The 20,091-nt window shown below is 37.4% G+C and overlaps 2 protein-coding genes across 2 annotated transcripts; one reads left to right on the forward strand and one right to left on the reverse strand.

Moving 5' to 3' along the window:
- Window positions 1-2,991: 2,991 nt before the first annotated feature.
- c10h15orf40 (chromosome 10 C15orf40 homolog) lies at window positions 2,992-4,636 on the reverse strand. The gene is made up of 4 exons (XM_053505092.1): window positions 4,346-4,636; window positions 4,071-4,194; window positions 3,866-3,993; window positions 2,992-3,168 (listed from the first exon to the last, which is right to left on the reverse strand). Exons 1-4 carry the CDS (start codon window positions 4,493-4,495, stop codon window positions 3,076-3,078), a joined length of 495 nt encoding a protein of 164 aa, XP_053361067.1. The 5' UTR covers window positions 4,496-4,636; the 3' UTR covers window positions 2,992-3,075.
- Window positions 4,637-7,439: 2,803 nt separating this feature from the next.
- Window positions 7,440-19,124, forward strand: glsl (glutaminase like). The gene is made up of 21 exons (XM_053506304.1): window positions 7,440-7,602; window positions 7,933-8,033; window positions 9,421-9,488; window positions 10,169-10,262; window positions 10,803-10,932; window positions 11,058-11,124; window positions 11,212-11,324; window positions 11,444-11,573; window positions 11,837-11,901; window positions 12,115-12,278; window positions 12,445-12,506; window positions 12,605-12,649; window positions 12,769-12,827; window positions 12,910-12,976; window positions 13,103-13,153; window positions 13,241-13,417; window positions 14,831-14,962; window positions 15,050-15,142; window positions 15,255-15,316; window positions 18,618-18,758; window positions 18,876-19,124. Exons 1-21 carry the CDS (start codon window positions 7,556-7,558, stop codon window positions 18,970-18,972), a joined length of 1,965 nt encoding a protein of 654 aa, XP_053362279.1. The 5' UTR covers window positions 7,440-7,555; the 3' UTR covers window positions 18,973-19,124.
- Window positions 19,125-20,091: the final 967 nt, after the last annotated feature.

Raw genomic sequence — 20,091 nt, forward strand, 5'->3', positions numbered from 1 at the left:
CAATCAGACACGGAAATTGTTTTTGAAACTAGTGAATCGAGGCTGTTTTCAATATATGCTAGACAGAGTTTGAAGAGCCCCAGATCTGCATCTTTGTCTGTACTTTGGAATTGTCCTATGCACAATTCATACACACACACACACTCAAACAACAGTATAAATCATAGTCACCCTTATGTTTTATGGCTACACAAAGGTAGGTTGTGCGAAATCATCACTTATTATATTCTGGATGCTCTAAAAGGAACTGTGCAATAAACCCATTTAAATCAGGTGATATACTGGTGGGTCTTAATGAAAATTTTCTAATAGAAACACTCATTAGGCTTATCTTTAACAAATACATTTGTCAGACAGAACAGTGAGATAGTGTTAGGGGTTTAAAGGAGATAGAAAAGACTAATCAACATTCGATCAAGCTGATTCGCACAGGAAAGGCAACAAATATCAAAAATAGGACTGCATAGTTTTTTTTTTTTTTTTTTTTTTACAAACAATACATACAAAACCCACAGTGCTTTATAAAATGTTATAAATATACATTGGATTATCAATGTAGTTTATAGGCATGACATTATTCAAGCTCTAGGGTGCTCCACAATTATTTTTAGAAAAATGGCCTAGGCATTTTAATTTCATGCTTCTATATACTACCGGCAAAAATGAGTACACCTGCCATCTTACCTTCTCTTATAGTAGCTTTTAGTAGCATGAAACAAGATGCTTAATCCATCTGTTTAAAAATACAGTACTGACATCCAGTTCAAATCTTTCAGCACATTGGTTTTCAAAGCAACCCTGGCAAAGCATATTCATGGAGTCTGTATTTATTTTTGCAGTGGTAGAAACAACATAGCTGGAAATTTGTGAGCATCTGACCATCAATCTCACACAGCTGTGGTCAGATGTTTACAAACACACATCACAAATAGGAATATCATGACCATACTGGACTTTCAATAATTTCTTTAAACTAGTCTTTTCCTGGAGAAATTATTGTACAATATACATCTTTATTAGAAAAAAAAACAACAATTTATTTTATGTTGGGATTTGTGACATTAACACAAGGTCAACATGCAGGGTGAAAAACATTTATACATTTACTTAGATTATTTATTTGAAGCTCACTAATCTTTTATTTTTGCCAAACCCAAGACCTCTTAATTTCCTGTTAGTGGTCATGGTTGACCACAGATGATACATCCTGTGTGCCAACATTAAAGAGTTTCTTTGACAGCGCTTACTGGACCTATCAGTTCGAACAACTATACACAAGTACAAATTATTGAAAGGTGAAGGCACTTTGCCAAGGTCTGACAAAAGACCCAAAATGTCATCCTCAGCTAAGAGAAAACTAGTCACATGGTTTTGAAGAACCCAGGAACCTGGATGGTTATAAAGAACCCAGCACAGGCCTGCTAATAAAAAAATAAGCTAATAAAAAGTCACCGTTCACATATTATGTTCTTCATATTTTATTGTTGAAGGTGTCTTTTGTTGAAGGTGTCTATCAGTTAGCCAAGGAAAAGAAAAACTACAACTGCAATGAGTGTATATGATCATCTAACCACAACTGTGTGTGCCTTTTTTTTTCTGATACAGGTCCCCTTTAATTATATAATGATTTTTCAATTTTCTGGGAAGGTTCTACATAAGATTATGAAGCATGGGAACATATAGTTAAATTGGGTTCACCCATTTAGCCAAAAAAGCTTTAGAGGGGTCACGCACTGATATCAGATGAGGAGGCCTGGGGTGTTTGTCGGTCTTTCAGTTCATCCCAAATTTGTTTAACTGTGTTGAGGTCAGGCCTCTGAGCAGAATAGATAGCTTCCCCTCCAACCTTAGTAAAACAGCATTGTCACTCTGAGCTATACCTTCTTAGTTATACTAAGGTAAAAATATAATGCAACAGCTTGCAGTTGTTTGCTTTTAACTTTGGGACAAAAAATTGGGAAAGATCCACATATACTGTAGATGGTCAAGCGGTAAAAAAGTGGTGATATATTACATTTGCTTTAATGAATTAGTTAGCTTAATACATGGTGGTGTCAAAATGTTTTAAGACTAGTTTTGTAACATGTCAACAGATGACTGCACAAGGCTGCAAGCACAGTAACAAACCTTCCCAAGTCTGTGTGCATGAACGTGAAATTCTATGCCAAACTGGGCAAATCTGCCAGAGAGGTGTTTGACATGATTTTGCAAGTTTACAGTGATGCTTCAATAAGTCATTCTAGGTGTTCTGAGTGGCACACAAGCTTCAAGAGCAGAAAAACACCACTGGAAAACAACAAGAGATTAGGAAGACCTTCAACAAGTTCAAACCCCAAAAACATTTAGCAACTTGAGCATAATAATCATCTGAGAACAATCCACAACATTGCTGCCATTGTCGGTGTGTCAAACAGAACAGTCCAGTCATTCCTCACGTGTGATTTAAACATGCACTCTGTTGCTACCAAGTTCGTCCCCAGGCTGCTGACCCAAGAGCAGAAGAAACATTCCGTCAAAGTCTGCCAAGAACTCTGTCAGCATGACATGGATGACCCGTCCTTCATGTTAAAGATCATTATCAGTGACAAAACTGGGGTGTATGAGCACGACTCTGAGACGAAGCAACAGTCTTCACAGTGGAAGAGCCCATCATCTCCATGACCAAAAAAACGTGGGGCAGTTCCGCAGCTCGACCAAGTGCATGCCATTTGTCACATTGTGCATCGTGAATTCATTCCAAGGGGCCAGATAGTCAATAGCGAATTTTACTGCCAGTTTTTAAGGTGTCCGTGGAAGGACATACAGGCTAGTACAGTATATTATAGTATTAACATAGCTATTCTCAAAACTTTTAATACCACCTCATACAAACCTTAATAACTCAAATGTCAATATGGACCATCAGTAGACGTTTCAGGAATCAAAAGCTTTAATAAATAGACAAAATATTACTGTACACATTTAAATAATATTCTTGAAATAAATCAGGTCTGAGGGTGCCAGTGGAATTTATTTTATATTAAAAGATGTCACTCAATACAAAACGTCTGAAAACTCCTGCTTTAGTGCTGAGCTTCACCCAGCAGCCTCTCGTGTTAGTTTCTCCAGAACCTCCTCTTGACTAATCGATGCTGTGACTTTAATGACTTTTTCTCTGGATTTGCTTCCCTGTAATAATAAAATAATGCAAAAAAAAAAAAAAAGAACGGAGTGATGAAACAGATGGAGGAACCTATTTGCCAGTTCACTGATGTATAGTGATTAGCCATAACATTATGACCAGCCGCTATTGACCATCTATTGGATTGAACTACACGGGCCAGCATTCACTCCCCTCGTGCATCACTGATCCTTGGCCACTCAGGACCCTGTCACCAGTTCACCGGTATTTCTTCCTTGGACCACTTTTGGTAAGTCTGGGAATCTCACAATAGCTGCAGTTTTGAAGTTGCTCTGACTCAGCTGTCTAGCCATTACAATTTGGCCCTTCTCACAGTAGCTACATTTTCAATATTTGGTAAAAATAGACAAGCATTAGGATTTGAGTGACTTTGAAGGGCCAAATTGCGATGACTGGGTCAGAGCAACTCTAAAACTGCAGCGCATATAGGATGTTCCTGGTCTGCAGTGGTCAGGACGTAACAAAAGTGATCCAAGAAAGGTACACTGGTGATCTTGCAACAGAATTATGGATTGATAAGGATTACTGATGCACATGGGGCGTGAAGTCTGGCCTGTGTAGTCTGATCCAATGGAAGCGCTAGCGTGATGATAGAAAGGTGTCAAAACACACAGTGCATCACTGTTATGGTGGCAAAAGGGGGGATACACTCAATATTAGGCAGGCTGATCAGTGTAGGTGTACCTTATCCAGCATTACTTCACTCTTCTTCAGCGCCAGTACTTTGCACAGATAGCGCACGAGCTCCGCGTTGGCCTCGCCGTCTGTGGGTGGTGCAGCAATAGCGACCCCTACTGCCTCCGAGCTCACATCTACACCCACAAAAACAGTGGAAGTGAACCAACGAGGCAGACAAAATGTGCATGAACACGTTTGAAGAAACACCAACCTGTGATGGCATTTTGTTTTGCGCCAGGCTTGGCGTGCACTGCTATTGCGACTCCGCCGTCTTTAAGGGCAGAAACCGGGCAGCTCGGCGTTTCTGGCAGCTTCTTTGTCTCAGTGATTTTGCTCTGATGATTTGATATTATGGTGAAAACAGGAAAAACATGTAAACTATCCAAAAAAAAGGGCATTTATCCACAATGATGTAAATACTTATACATTTCAACGTCATTAAGATGAGTGGTTAGATTGAATTACATATAAATAGTGGAACCGTACCTTTTTTTCTTTCTTGGGCATCTTGTTTACAAGAGAAATACCTCTTCTTTGAGACTTGACTGAGGCACACAAACTTCCCCTACAGTTACTTTCATACAGTGTAAATATTGCTATTCTCATAAAACCATGACGCAAACTCGGACAGGACATGGACCAAACTGTTTTAAAACACGCAAACTACATAACAGACTATCAGATAATAAAGGAAAAATGACGAAACACAATTTAACTAGCTAGTTAGCAAAACACGTCCATCTGTAAAACGAAAGCTGACTCACTGCGCATGCGCCTAGAACGACAACGTCAACATTGCGCCATGAGTGCGCAGGACGCCTAAATCTTCAGTCTAATGGCTGGATTCTCAGTGTTTAAATTGTCACATGTTAAACGCATTGGAACCCATGTATGTACCATCGGACTTACAGTATTTAATTATTTATTTCCATGGATGATTTATGGATGCAGTGTGAGAGAGGACATGAAGTTAGTTGGGTTGGGGAGAGAAAGCAAAGGCTAGGGTTAGGTGGAGGCAGATGATTCGCTGTGGCGACCCCTGAAAGAGAATAGCCGAAAGACAAAGAAGAATTATTTATTTCCATGCATAAAACAAGTAAGGACTACAGAACTTTTCATTTACTCATTTGTAGAACTGTCTCTCCCAGGGAATCCAGGGCATAAGATGAGGGGTGCACCTTGGATGGGGTGCTAAATTTACCCACTACCTGTAATTTGGCAACACCATTTTCATTTGGCACACTCTCATCCAGTGGAAATTAGATTTTTATCTCATTATATTTTATCTGAGCAGTTGTGTGTTAACTGCCATGCTCAAGAGCCCAGCAGTAGCAATCTTGTGGGGCTGGGGTTTGAACCTGGGACCATCTGATCAGTAGTCCAATGACTTAACCACTGAGTTACCCCTGCCCCAATCAGCTGGTAACTTTGAAGTGTGGGGGAACACATGCAAACTCCTCACACAGATGAGAGGCGAGATTGGCATCATCCAGTCGTGGAGGTGCTAAAAAAAGTTTGGAAACCACTTAGTCACCATGAAACCGTTCTATATGTTATTAGATAATATTTATTTATATATTTTATTTTATACATAACTCTCAATTGTGTGCATTTTGTTTGGATTCTCTGGTTTCCTAAGAGGAAAGAAAGGACGAAATAAATAAATAAATAAATAGATATTTTGGTCAAGCTTTAAGCTTTGTTTTTGCCCTTAGTAGGTGTGTGTTGCCCAGCAGTGGAGTGGTGTTTCATCCAGGGTGAATTCTCCTGCCTCACATTTAGTGCTCCCATGAAATTGTCAAAAGCACCGTGACCCTGAGCAGGATAAAGCTGTTATTAAAGATGAATGAAATAATGAAGGTTGTATAACAATTGCAGTTAGATTTAATTTGAGATTTCTTATAGCTTAACTAATCTAGTCAGTTATACTATACTATTACACTAAAGCTATTTTACCTAATTAATAACTATGAGAGTAGTCAGTGTACACAGTTGAATAAATAATGAAAAAAAATTATGAGAATTATGGCCACCTTCCATGAGAAACACTATCCCAATATGACCAAGGCCAATGTCAACCTTTTAAAACATATACAGGCCTCTCTTTTAGCGCAATGTCTTTTTAAGTAGTATTATTAATATTAGCTCTGGTGGATAGTAGAAAACCTTTTCTTTTCACTCTCTATACATCCGACTTTAGATATAACTCAGATTCATGCCATCTGAAGAAGTTCTCTGACGACTCTGATGACTGTGGTTGTTGGATGTCTAAAGGATGGTGACATCTCTGAGTACCTGTCTGTAGTGGATGATTTTTGTTTTCTGGTGTGAACGAAATCACCTACAACTCAACATCAGGAAAACAAAGGAGATGGTGGTAGACTTTAGGAAAAGCAAGACCCCTGTGACTCCTATATCTGTCAAGGGGGAGATAGTGAACATGGTCTCAGAATACAAATATCTGGAAGTTCATCTTGATAACAAACATGAATGGTCACTCAACTCAACGGCACACTACAAGAAAGGACAGAGCCACTTGTACTTTCTTCGAAGGCTCAGGTCCTTTAACATCAGTAACACCATTCTACAGATGTTTTATAAAACCATTGTGGCGAGTGTCATTTTTTACGCTGTGGTCTGTTGGAGCTGTAACATAAAGGTGTCTGATAGGAACAAACTGGACAAGGCAATTAAAAAGGCCAGATCTGTGCTAGGCATGGAGCTTGACTCTGTGGATGTAGTAGCGAAGAGGAGGATTCTGTCCAATCATGTTCAAGTACAACCCATTTTACACAATCCTTCTCACCTGCTATACAGTGTTTTCGCTGACCAGAGGAACAAATTCAGCCAGAGGCGGATTACCATTAATTGTTCCACTGAGCGCCTCAGGAGATCTATTCTTCCCAATGGCCATTAAATTATACAACTCTTCTCTGTAAGTCCCATACACTATGCAGATATTCACTGACAGTAAGAGTAATACAACAGGACAATATTATTTACCTGTATTAATAATAATTGCAATATTACATCTCAATCAAATATGTACAATATTACATATAATAATACAATATTACATACCTATATTAGATTACTTTGCAATATTTACAAATGATCTTGGATCATATGTAGTGTGCAATAATGTCATAATGGCATATTTAGTGTATTCATTAAAGGTATTCAAAAGTTTAGTGCGCAATATGGCACTTACTATTTTAGGACTCTATGCAATATGCAATATGGTACTTACTGTTTATTATTTTATTCTATTTTATTCTATTTTTTTTTATAGTTATTTATTACTATTACTGTCTACTGGATAACAACTTTGAGCAACTGTAACCAAGAATTCATCAATTACTAATGTTAATTTCTTATTTTTAAAAAAACTTTTAGATATATTGGTCTCTGTACTGTCTTAAACTTTGTTACTATAAAGTACTTGAGGTCCCTCCTATTTCTTTAACTATGTGCTCTCCTGTCCCTCCTCCAGCCTGTGGAGACGCAGTGCTTCAGACAATAAACACTTTCACTCACTCCACAAAGTCACAGTTACAGAGTCTTCGGCAAATGAGCATGAGGTGTGCTTGTTCCCAGTCTAGCAACATTAACTATCTTTTTATATCTTTTTATTATCTTTTTAGTTCTGTGCTGCAGTTTAATTTACAGGGTAATTTTGTTTAAAAAGGAGTCAGAATGGAACCCATGTCAAGCCAAGAAGCAGATGAAAATCCTTATCTCTGGTAAGGCTTTGTTTTATTATGATCATGATTAATATTATTATTTCTACTTTCACATATTTTTTTTCATATGTAACTCAGCAGACATTTATCCTTTTATTAGAATACTAAACCTATGAATATTTATGCATTCTTTTGTAGGAATAACTTATATATGAATATAGTCAAGATGCTTAGAACTTATTCTTCATGACTGGACTGGCCTCTACACAGACGCTCATTCTGCGGGCCATAATTTCCTGTGTGTCAGGATGTCTATTAATATGTTGCTTATATATTCTCTATCTGTTAAAAATAGCATTCAATGTTTAATTGTAAATGTTGTATTACTAGTTTTCAGAGAACACCATCATTTCGTCGCAAGTGGAGAAAACGCTATGGAGGTTTGGATGGGAATAAATTACTAGAGCCAAATAAGGAGGAAGACATGAGAGGTATAAGACCACAGTTTGCTCCACTCACATGTATAACTTGAAAGTAAATCCATGTGGCTGTACATGCTGTGATGTACTGTGGCAGTTCCTAAATGTAGATGTAGTTCCAGTTATAAATTTACACACTTTTTACCCACATCTAAAACCAGATGTTTGGAACCAAATCCCAATTTTAATTATTACAAAAGAAAGTCTAGTCCCAGGTCAGCAGCAGTAAAGTTGTGCTGGCTGAAAATTGAGGAATGCTGTTGTGGAGAGTGTCTCATTTAAGTGTGTTTGTGGTTTAAGTTAAAAAAAAAAAAAAAAAAAGTAGGTGTATCAAGAAGCAAAATCACCAGCATAGCAATGTGGTGTCCCATTTTTTGTGAGTATAAATAAGTAAGTCACTCATCTTAGATTATATAATTGTTTCTTTTTGCTTTGCCTGTTTTTTTATTCTTATTTTCCATTAACCTGAATGAGAAGTCATAACTAATAACATGATAGAACTTCTATCGAATTGAACTATCACAGTTCTAATCTTCTTATTGATGTCTTCCCTGAGTCATCCTGTTTTCCTCAGAGGTCCAGGAATCTAAATGTGGCACTATACTTATTAAATATTTTGTGCAATCGCTTTATGAGCTGTATCTATTTTCTGATAGAGTCCCCCTTTTCATTTTTTTCTATCAGGCCATAAGGCCAAAGTTTTGGCAGTGCTGTTTAATTAAATATCTGGACTATGCAGGTAAAGTATGAATAAAAGAAACTTTCAGTAATATTTGACAGGTCATTTTTATGTCATTTTAAAGTCAGACATTTGTATTATGATGTTATTATTGTAAACTGGTTAAAGTAAAAATTTAAATTCAGGAAAAAGTTGCCTCATTCCCCATTTAATAGAAACAACAAGAAGCTTAAATCTCATCAGAACTGCGTTAGAATGGTACAGAGCCCTGTTCTGTAAAAATTGGCTATAATTAGACCTAAAAATGAAGCATCTTTAAGAATCGATTAAAAAAGATCATACAACAAACTGGCTTAACAAAACCATGTCACTACATATTTTTCTTTGTAAAATAAACCTTCACAATTCCAGCTGACATTTAAAATAGAAATTACAATCATAACCCGCACACGAAGCGGCGGATGTTTGCAGTTTTATTATGCAATTGCCTGCAATTCAGAGGTTTTGGGAGGGAACCAACATCTCAGCCAACAATATCTAAAAACCTATGCCCTACATTGTACAAAAGCCTAGATGCATATCCTTTTAACAAATCCTTTCTTAGGTCTCCTTGTTTTAATTTATATATATTTTTTATAAAAGACTCTGCTTTTCTGCTTGTGGAGTAAGGTGTATCAGATCATACTTCCTCTTTTTGTTCCCCTTTTTACCTCTTTTTAGAGAATAGTGTGATGACAGATGGCTTCTCTGAAAGGAATGCCGCCCTTGTGAAGAGTGCAGAAGCTCAGGTGCCTGTCTACATGCTCTGTCCTGCTCAGCCCGCCACTGCCACATCAACACTCACATGATCCAAATAAACCATGAAACACAGTTACAGAGAGTACCAATCTAATATATTTTTAAAGATTCGAGTGATACAAACAATATGAGATGATACTGCTATATTAGCACAGCCATAGGCTATATCCTTATGTACTGTTTTATAAATATATGACATAAACTAGCATTGTTGGTGGCACCATATAAACCTAAAGAAGCCTGCCTGTGCAAGAAACTAAGCTTACATGTCCTGTAATAAAACCATTGCTTTAGGCGTTTTTTTTGTCAGCACTATACATGTCAGCCATCATGTTACCTTGTAAAGGTAACAATTAGGTTTTCCCCATGCAACACCTGCATTTATTTAGACATCAAACACATCAAAGTAAGTGTCTGGTTCTGATCTTAAAGGTTGTTCTTTGTTTACAATATACAGATGGTGGATTTGAGGCATGACAGACACTTTAAATGTGCTAATTTAAGTGTCACAGGTTTATCTAGACCAACACTAGACTTACTTTTTAATAATAAAAAAATGCAGGAAAAATCTTGTGGCATTTTTTTTTTAGAAAGTAGTAGGAGTGCCATGAAATGTTATTTCCCTTTATAGCTCTGCTTTTAACTGTCATGTCGATTTTAATGTTTCCAGGAGACCAGTCTTGCAGAGAATATTCCAAATCCTGTTCCAAGAAAAGCTATTCCATCTCAGAGGCCTGTCAACTTTGTGACTCCAGGATCAACAGGTAAAAATCAATGTAAGCTATGAAAAAGGCTATACTAAGACATGGGGAAAAAAATCTTGAATTTAAATGACTTTAACACTTGGTAAAGTTGCATAGTAAACAAAAAAAAAACATAGCTGTGTAAATAATGGAAGTAAGAACATTTCCACACACAGAATGTGATGAGAACGACACAGGATTGGGACTAAACAGCTGTGAAAAAAAGAAAACCACTTGTTAGTCAGACTACACAAAAAAAAAATTCAGTTTGCTAGGGAGCATAAAGATTGGACTTTGTAGCGATGGAAAAGGGTCATGTGGTCTGATAAGACCAAATTGACCCTATTCCTAAACAAGGGGTGCATCAGGGTAAGAAGGGAAGCACATGAAGCGATGCACCCATCATGCATCGTGGCCATTGTACAAGCCCCTGGAGGCAGTGTTATGATCTGGGATTTTTTTTGGTTGGTCAGGTCTAAGCTCAGCAATGTTATTTAATAAATTAACTCTGTAACCAAACAATTTAAATCACTAAATTACAGCTATCCCACTGTTGCCCAGTTTTACCAGCATTTATGAACAATGGTGGCATGAACATCCCTCAGACAGAACCAGAGCGAATGCCCACTGCCCAGCCTTGGCTAAGCATCAGCAGGAATGAGACCCAGCGTAGCCATTCCAAGAAAAAAGTGTGAGTCTCGTGTTTCATTCACAAAATTGTTTTAACCTTTCACACCCCCTTAAAATCTACTTAAGGTAACTTTATTTCTACCGATGTGTTTTTGTGACGTACATTTTGTCCCTGGCTTTCTGTAGAGCTGCTGATGTGCTGTTCGACAGCTTTGCCTGTGGAGAAAGAGTCAGCACCAATAATTTCTTTGAGGTACTTGAGAAAGGCATAACCTGTCATGCCTTAAATAACACTCTAGTTCAGGACATTTTACATGCTGATACATTTTTTTCTCAACAGATCCTGTGGTGCGCCGGCATTTTAAGAACTGACCCAAGGATTAAAGACTGCTATGCACTAATGAAAAAACTGCAGGATGCTGATGGGGCAGTGGACAGGAACACTTTCCAAAGGTCTTAAGCCTTATAAAAGAGTCATAGACCTGTGTTGTCATTAAGCACAAATTAAATGCTTGTTAGCTGCTTATTGTACCTTGTGACACTGGCTGTACTCTTTTGTGACCATCTTGCAGGTGTGTGACAGGCTTTGTATCTTTCATTCTAAAAGCAGTGCAAGGCAGATTTGTCATTCCAGATTTCTGTATGTTTGCTGAAGAGACCCAAAAGTTGTTCATTAAATGCAAACAGCTGTCTTCTGTAGAGGTTTGTGTGTCATTTCGGCTTTACTTAATTAGGCAATTTTGGTGTTTATTTGAGATTATTTTATCCTTCAACTGAGGCAAGAGGCCTCTTTTTAAGAGAAGCCATATACAGAAAACAACATAAAATTATAATGTTATAATACCAAATAATAACCAAGTACTACACAATGTATAATACTATATATTAACTAAATTGTTATTTAAAATCTATTTTAATAGTACTTAAGTTTATATTTAATTACAATCCCTTTTTTTTGCGAGGAGAAGGAAGATGGAAGCAAGCCCATTGTAAAGTGGGGGATTTCAATTTGCACAGTGGACGGCCAGAGGTTAGAAATGAAACCATTTTAAAATATTAACATTTTGTCATATAACCAATTCAAGATTTCCACATAAAACCCCAAGCAATCTTTCATTCTCTTCTATTCACAGCAATCTACACTTAAATTGAAACTGTCATATAGTTGAAATCCACTGTGTTGATGGATGAGATTTAGATTATGCTAAAATAAGATGTAAATGTGATGTCTTTTGTTTTGTAGGCTCTCTCTCGGTGAGTGGAATGAGCCGTGTGTTCTTGGAGAGATTGCCTGGCCCATTGTTTACGGGCTTGCAGTAGATCAGCTTGGAGCTGACCAGGTCCACAGACATGTAGGGGTGGAAGAATATGCAAAATATGAGTCTCCCTTTACCCTGAGCAAAGAAGGTAACAGCACCAAACCACCAGCACTGGGACATAGAAATGAGTAATTTAGTAAAGTACATTAGCCCAGCTTAATTAATGGCTGGAAAAAGGTGAAACATGTAGAACATTAATGTGGTTATTTCAATTATTGCTTAACTATTATATTAAAGATCATTCTGGATTGTAGGTGTCCCTCATACTCCACTGTCAGAGACAGGTGCTATCATATGTGCATCACTGCTGCTGCAGGTGCGGACCTGTTTAACTTATTGTAATCATGTGCATTATTATAAGTGTGGCTATAATCACACACATCATACTTGTTGATTGTTTCTACCTTTAAACAGTTGACATCAAGGCAAGTTACAGAGGAGGAGGAAAAATATGAGTCGGTAAACGCATTCTAACATACATATTTTACACTTTTAGATCTTTTTTTAAATCATGTCTGTCAGTTATATTAAATATAGTTAATGGTTATTTCAGTCCTAAGTGTAAATTTCATCCTTAGGTTTTAAATATTGTACGAAGATTATGTAACAAGGAACATGCCAACTTAAACTGTACAAGGTAAGTAATCTGAAAATTTTTTTGTTTTTGTAACATTAGATAAAATGCTGAGTTTTATTTCATACTGCTTGTTTGGCTTCAGTTATCAAAGCTTGAGGAAGGATGTTATTCGTCTACACGCGCTTTCGTTTTATCTACAAGAAAAGAAGGTAAAAATATTTTAAAATTATGTACATCAAGTTTGTAGTCAAATCAGGATAATGAATTATAAAAATTATGCTGCTTTAAATAACTTATGACCCATTATAGTGCTTTAACTTTATGACCCATTATAGTGCTTTCCAGGAGCCACTGACATAAACGCTACACTGGATCTCCTGTTACAGGTACTCAGTTTAACCAGTTTTGTTTTACATTACAGCACGTTTCAAGCTCTAATCTCTTACAAAACCTGATGTTTTTATGTTTTTTAGTGTTTATCTACAGAAGTCACGTGTGAGTCTGGAGCAGCCTTGGCTGCAACCTTAGCTAATGGTGGCCTCTGCCCTATGTCAGGTGACCAGGTCCTCTCCACCTCTGCAGTTCGCAGTACTCTGTCCATAATGCAAGTGGCAGGAATGAATGATTACTCCAGAATCTTCCATTTCAAGGTGAGTAGGATATCTTGGGTGTCTTGGTGTGCATGATGTAATTGTCTATATATTTGAATTGTAATTATGTGACATTAATTCATACACTACTACATATTATGTATTTTTTATGTGTTTTTGATAATGAGTAAATACCGTATATTGACATTTACTTGAATTGCATATAGAAACCTAATCATTAGTAACACAGAGGTGGAGGACAGTACATTTTAATAATAGTAATAGTCTTTAATCACGCCCTCTGCTGGTGAAAGCCAAAACTTTAAATGCATTTAAGATCTTTTATATCATAAAGTATTGAATTTGTTTTGGTAGAACAAGAATCATCATCCATTTTCCAAAGATAAAATGTGTGGCATGTGAATTATCTATATTATCTATAAACTACGGATGGTCTCGAGCCCAGATAAAATGGGAGGGTTGCGTCAGGAAGGGCATCTGGCATGAAACCTGTGCCAAGTTGTTGTGCTGATCGGATGGTCCACTGTGGCGACCCCTCAGTAGGAGCAGCCGAAAGACAAACAAGAACAATGATCTAAAAACTAGGGATTTTTCCAAGGCTGATAAACAATTAAGAGGTGTGCTGTTTGTTTGTTTGTTTGTTTGTTTATTGAAGCTCAGAAAAGGTGACAGCATGTGGTTTAGACGAACTGTATGCATGATGACTATTATCCTGTGGGGCACAACAAAAAAAGTTGCACAAGAGGGAGGTTTTTACTTTGACGCAGGTGCAAACAAGTGATAATACAGTATATGCAGCTTTGATAATATATGCAGCTTGCAGGAAAAGAAAAACTGTGCAGGGTCTTCATAGCTTCCTTCATTTATCATTAGTAACTGCCTGGTCAGGGTTACAGTGATTTATATTAGTATTTTGTTTATATGCAGAGACATTATTGTTTTAATTGTCCCAACATATGTTTAAGATCAATTTTAAGTTATTTAAGTAATGTAGCTGAGGCTCAAGTATAAGTCTGTTTTATCGTCAAGTTTGAGTGAGAAACCATACAGCTTATATGAACTGCAAATAACAAACAAAAAGAGGTAGAAGAAAAGGTATTGCACAAGTCAAATTACATGTGGAATAAACAGTGCAAGTTGAGTAATCCAATTAGATTTTTTTGTGTGTGGAGGGTTAATTTATCACACACCATGCTGACAATTTAGTTTTTTTCTCTGGGCTATTTATAGATTTTTTTCTTGTTAGCCCACACCCACTCTGGGTTTTAATTTGATTGCAAATTGATAATTGGAGCACTAACGAGATGCAAATACAGATAGTGACATTGTGTTATATTCTGGTAAAAAACACTGTTTTGTTTAGTATTTGTGCACCCCCCAAGTTAAAACGACTCTTTGAGGTAACCGTTCACATTAATCAGAAAGCATAATACCTCTCACATTTCCTCTCAGACATCCCTGCCTGCAAAATCCAGCAGCTCTGGTGTTGTCTTAGTAGTAGTCCCTGGAGTGCTGGGCATGACTTGCTGGTCACCAGAGTTGGATGCATATGGAAATTCCTGGAGGGCTGTACATTTCTGTGAGGTAAGGACCTACTGTATTATCCAAATGGGGATTTAGCACATGATTGATAGATGGAGGTGCAAAGATACTTATCTGTTCTTGTTTCAGGAGCTGGTGTCAGTGTTCCAGCTGCACAGCTTTGATATCAGGACTCCATTCAAACAGGTGCTATCCTACAGGCAATGGAAGGTGGAGTCTGAGGTCAGCTGAACAACTTTCTAATGATTGGTTTGAGACATTAGTTAGTTTGCTGTACAGCATAGACAACCCTGCATAATTTACGGTGAAATGGTTCCTTTCTCTGGTCTCACAGGGCTACCAAATCATGAATATCCTATTGGCTGCTTATCGAGGGGACCTAAACTCATTACGAAGGTAAATTTCTTATAAAGTGTTGATAATGCCAAGTCTGCATGTGAGCTCTGAATCTATTTGTTTCTGTGTGTTTTTTTCATTGACATTCTCAACAAGAAATGTGATTTAATTACCCCGCTTAAGTGGTGCATACCCAATATCTTTTTGGTTCTTAAAATATCCACAAAGGAAATTAGTTTTTTCTTGGGCTGTTAAACCCCTGGGATTACATCTTGCATTAGACTGAACAAACAAAACCTAGGTAAAAAGAACTTCCCGCTTACTGAGTGAACGACAATCAGCCATTACCATTACTGCTTAGAAGTGTAAAACAATCAGCCATACCATTACAAAAAAAAACATTATGTCCAGTATTGTGTAGAATTTAAAAAACAATCTAGCATTGGTTTTAGCCATTAAAATGTTCACAGTTTAATTTCAAAGATGGTCTCATTTGGGTACATATGACCAAGGAATAGTTGTTGTTGGTCTTTCGGCTGCTCCCAGCAAGGGGTCGCCACAGCGGAATACCCAGTCCGCACTACAACTTGGCACAGGTTTTACGCTGGATGTCCTTCCTGACGCAACCCTCCCATTTTATCCGGGCTTGGGACCGGCACTGCATCCAGTGGCTAGGGGGTTTGGGCACTGGCTGGGAATCGAACCCAGGCCTTCCGCATGGCAGGCGAAACACCGACCACTGAGCCACCAGTGCCCTCGACCAAGGAATAGTGTGGTGTGGCTAAAGTATTCACAGCGCATCACTTTTTCCACATTTTGTTATGTCACAGCCTAATTCTAAAATGGATTTTTTTTTCTCAGAATTCTACACACAACACACCATAATGACAAAATTGAACATTAAAATTATTCACAGCCCTTGCCATGAAGCTTAAAATTGAGCTCAGATGCATCCTGTTTCCCCTGATCATCTTTGAGATGTTTCTGCAGCTTAATTGGAGTCCACTTGTGGTAAATTCAGTTGATTGGACATGATTTGGATAGGCACACACCTGTCTATATAAGGTCCCACAGTTGACAGTTCATTTCAGAGCACAAACCAAGCATGAAGTTTAAGGAATTGTCTGTAGACCTCCGAGACAGGGTTTTCTTGAGGCACAAATCTGGGAAAGGTTGCAGATGAGTTGTGCATGAGCACAGTGGCCTCCATCATCTGTAAGTGAAAAAAGTTAAAAACCACCAGGACTCTTCCTAGAGCTGGCCGGCCATCTAAACTGAGCGGGGTAGAAGGGCCTTAGTCATGGAGGTGACCGAGAACCTGATGGGCACTCTGTCAGAGCTCCAGAGGTCCTCTGTGAAGGGAGAAGAACCGTCCAGAAGGACAACCATCTCTGCAGCAATCCACCAATCAGGCCTATATGGAGTGGCCAGAGAGTTCATCAGACCTGAGAATTTTGTTTCTCATGGTCTGAAAGTCCTTCAGGTGCCTTTTGGCAAACTCCAAACGGGCTGCCATGTGCCTTTTAAGAAGTGGCTTCCATCTGGCCACTTGACCATATACTGTAGGCCTGATTGGTGGATTGGTTGTTCTTCTGGAAAGTTCTCCTCTCTCCACAGAGGACCTCTGGAGCTCTGACAGAGGGACCATCGGGTTCTGTCTTCATGCTTTGGACTCTATATAGCAGTGCACTGTGATTAATTACTTACCTAAAGCCTTTAACTCACCATTGTGTTCTGTACTAAAAGGTTGGCTGGTCATCTCTGTTGATACACCAATTAAGTCACTGGTATATTTTTATCTTCATGGTGATAATACATACAGTAAGCTTTCCTCCTTTTTGAGCAAATTAATTATAAAAGCCAAATTTTCTGTTTATAGTCTTAGATCTTAAGACATTTACATATCCCTAGTGGATGGAGTGGAATAGGAGAAAAAGCTTTGGTGTTTTCTCTAACCATTTGGAATAGGCTGTCAAGGGAGGTTAAATTAAGGAATCTATTGAAAACATGAATTTGCAGGTCTAGTATAAATTTAAAATGTTCATTGTTTTTTTTTTTTTTACCAGAATAAATGTATAAATTAATAATGAATGAATAAATGTAGAATTTATTGGCTGTGTTCAGATGATTTACAAGTTCATGAAACCTTTTAGGCATCATAACAGATAAAATGTACATTTATTAAAAAAATTCCAACGCTATATATATTGATTATTTAACTGGCTGGATTAGACACTGCATATGTTTTTAGACAAAGGACATTAAACTGCATAGGTTTTTAAATAAAGTGTTACAGCTAGAATGTTGAATAACTTTCAGTGGTGGTAAGGTTTATGGACAAAGAGACCGCCTTACAACTATGAAAGTGGCTGTGGCTTTTCAGATGGTGAAAATAAATCATTGATTAACTTTGCTAAACATTAAAAGTTTTAGCTTCTAATAGTCAGTGCTAAAGTTGTTGGTACTATGCCTAGAAAAAAAATATTAAATACAGTAAATAAGAATCCACACACAGAAGTACATTTTGTTTTTGTTTGTTTTTTTGGTGTTGGCAGATTAAAAATTGACAGATTATTAAGTTACTGAAGCAAATGAAAAGGAGGCATGATGCCACGACTAGTTGATAACAACAAAATTTTACATTAATTCAACACATGGTGAGCACCATTGTTAGCCCCTTCATCATAACCTACATTGCAATCCTCTATAATGAAAGTAGTCTATGCAATTTAACATGGGTATACCGCAAGCATATAAAATACAATAAGGTAAAAGATTATAAACTTGTTATAAAAAAAATTATCATACACAAGCTAGATCACTTTTAATCTTATCCTAACAAGTGTGCTCAGGTCACCTTTGAAAAGGAGGTTATTTACCAGGTTAAATAAAGATTAAACAAAAAAAGAGTATTGTAGTTAGTGTAAAGATACGTCTAAATTATTATGCATAATCTTGAATAATAGTGAAGTACAGTGATATTGTTCTACAATTATTGCAGTCAGTTCTCTTCAAGTGTGCCAACTTTTCTGAAGTTGACATGGACATGAGTATGGGTCCACTTAGAAGCAGTTCCATGGCACATCTCTTTTCTGATTAGAAAAAAATACTTTTAAATACCTCCATTTTCTTTACTTCATAAAAAATAACTCTCCTGCAGTGAGTTATTTTAGAAGGCCAGTGCTTTAAAAACTCAATGTGGTATCACTGTTTAAACGATGCAGATGGTCCAAAACAATGACGCACAATTGCATCTAAAACAAGCATCACTCTTTGTCACTTCACACTCTAAAGACCTCTCACACCACTTAGTAATCAGGATGCATGGAATGCTAAAATGTGTCATTCCTCACCTCGGCAGGTATTTCCTCTCAGGAGCAGATGTGAATGCTGTTGATTATGATGGAAGGTCTGCACTTCATGTGGCTGCCTCAGAAGGGCGTCTGGAGGTCATCAAGTTTCTGATGGACAGCACTGGAGCCAACTGCACACTCAAAGACAGGTAAGGTTAAGAATACAGTAAAAACATGATCCTTTATGTAAGTTAATACAATACTTTCATACAGTTATACACATATTACTGATTATTTTTCATTGAACTTTGTGTTGATGTTGGCAGATGGGGAAACACAGCTTTGCAGGAGGCTATAAGATGCAATCAAGGACCTGCTGTGCAGCTCCTTACAAAGTACTCAGACTACAAGGAAATGTTATGATAGTACACCAAGCCCAAAACAGATAATCAACCAACACATTCAGCTTACACTGTGCAATGACTCACAGGCCACTTCATTAGGTACACCTGTTCAGCCATAACATCAGATTGAGGGAACAAGGCTAGTGACTTTGAGTGATTATGGGTGCAGGAGTGTCTGGTCTGAGTATTTTTTAAACTGGTGATGTTTTTTTACTGAGATTTTCCTGCAAAACCATCTCTGGGCTTTACGAAGCAAAGTCTGAAAAAAAAAAAAATAAAAAAAGTAACCTTTCCTTGTGTCAAGAGTTTAAGTTGGTGGTTCTGGTGTAATGGTGTGGGAAGTATTTTTTGGGCACAAATTGACCTATTAGTACCAATGGAGCATTGTTTAAATGCCACATCCCTTTATGATCACAGGATAACATACCATGTTACAAAGCCAAAATAAAACATTTGCAGCAATTGGGTAATGTTATCATGTCCATATGAACCAAACTCAGGAATGAAAAAATTAAACAAATGATTCTTTCCAGCACCTTGTCGAATTTATACAATGAAGAATTAGGGCTGTTCTGAAGACAAAAGTGGTCCAACCCAGGACTAGCAAAGTGTACTTAACGAAGAGGCTGGTGAGTGTATATCAAAGCAATCTGCTCTTAAATAACACCTCAGCAGTAATACAGTCTAATCGAATCCATGCCATGCCACAATGATGCAGTAATTAAAGCTAAAGAAGCCAAAGGTGTGCTAAAGCAGCATAAATGAACAGTTTTTAGAAGATGGGTATTTCTGTGCAGTAAATCCATTTTTGCTTAATCTTTGGAAATATTTGAATATTTTGAGATACTGTTTTTTTATTAAATAAATTACATAGAAACATGCAAATTTATTAGAGATGCAATATACATATGGTTTGGTAAGTCTAGAAAGTCAGAAATGTTGTTCAGCAAAGTGTTTACTAGTTCTGCTTGTATCTCATTTTTTTTCTTTACAATCACGAAAACTCATCCACTAGAGCAACCTTGTTTGTTCAATAAAATGTTTTGTCACTTTTAACACTTTCATTTGAGAATTCATTTAAGTCCAACTGGACCTATAAAAGTCACCATTGGCCTCCAATGGTCACCCCTGGGCTTCA

This window comes from Clarias gariepinus, chromosome 10 (genome assembly GCF_024256425.1).
Source record: "Clarias gariepinus isolate MV-2021 ecotype Netherlands chromosome 10, CGAR_prim_01v2, whole genome shotgun sequence".
Classification (NCBI taxonomy): Eukaryota; Metazoa; Chordata; class Actinopteri; order Siluriformes; family Clariidae; genus Clarias; species Clarias gariepinus.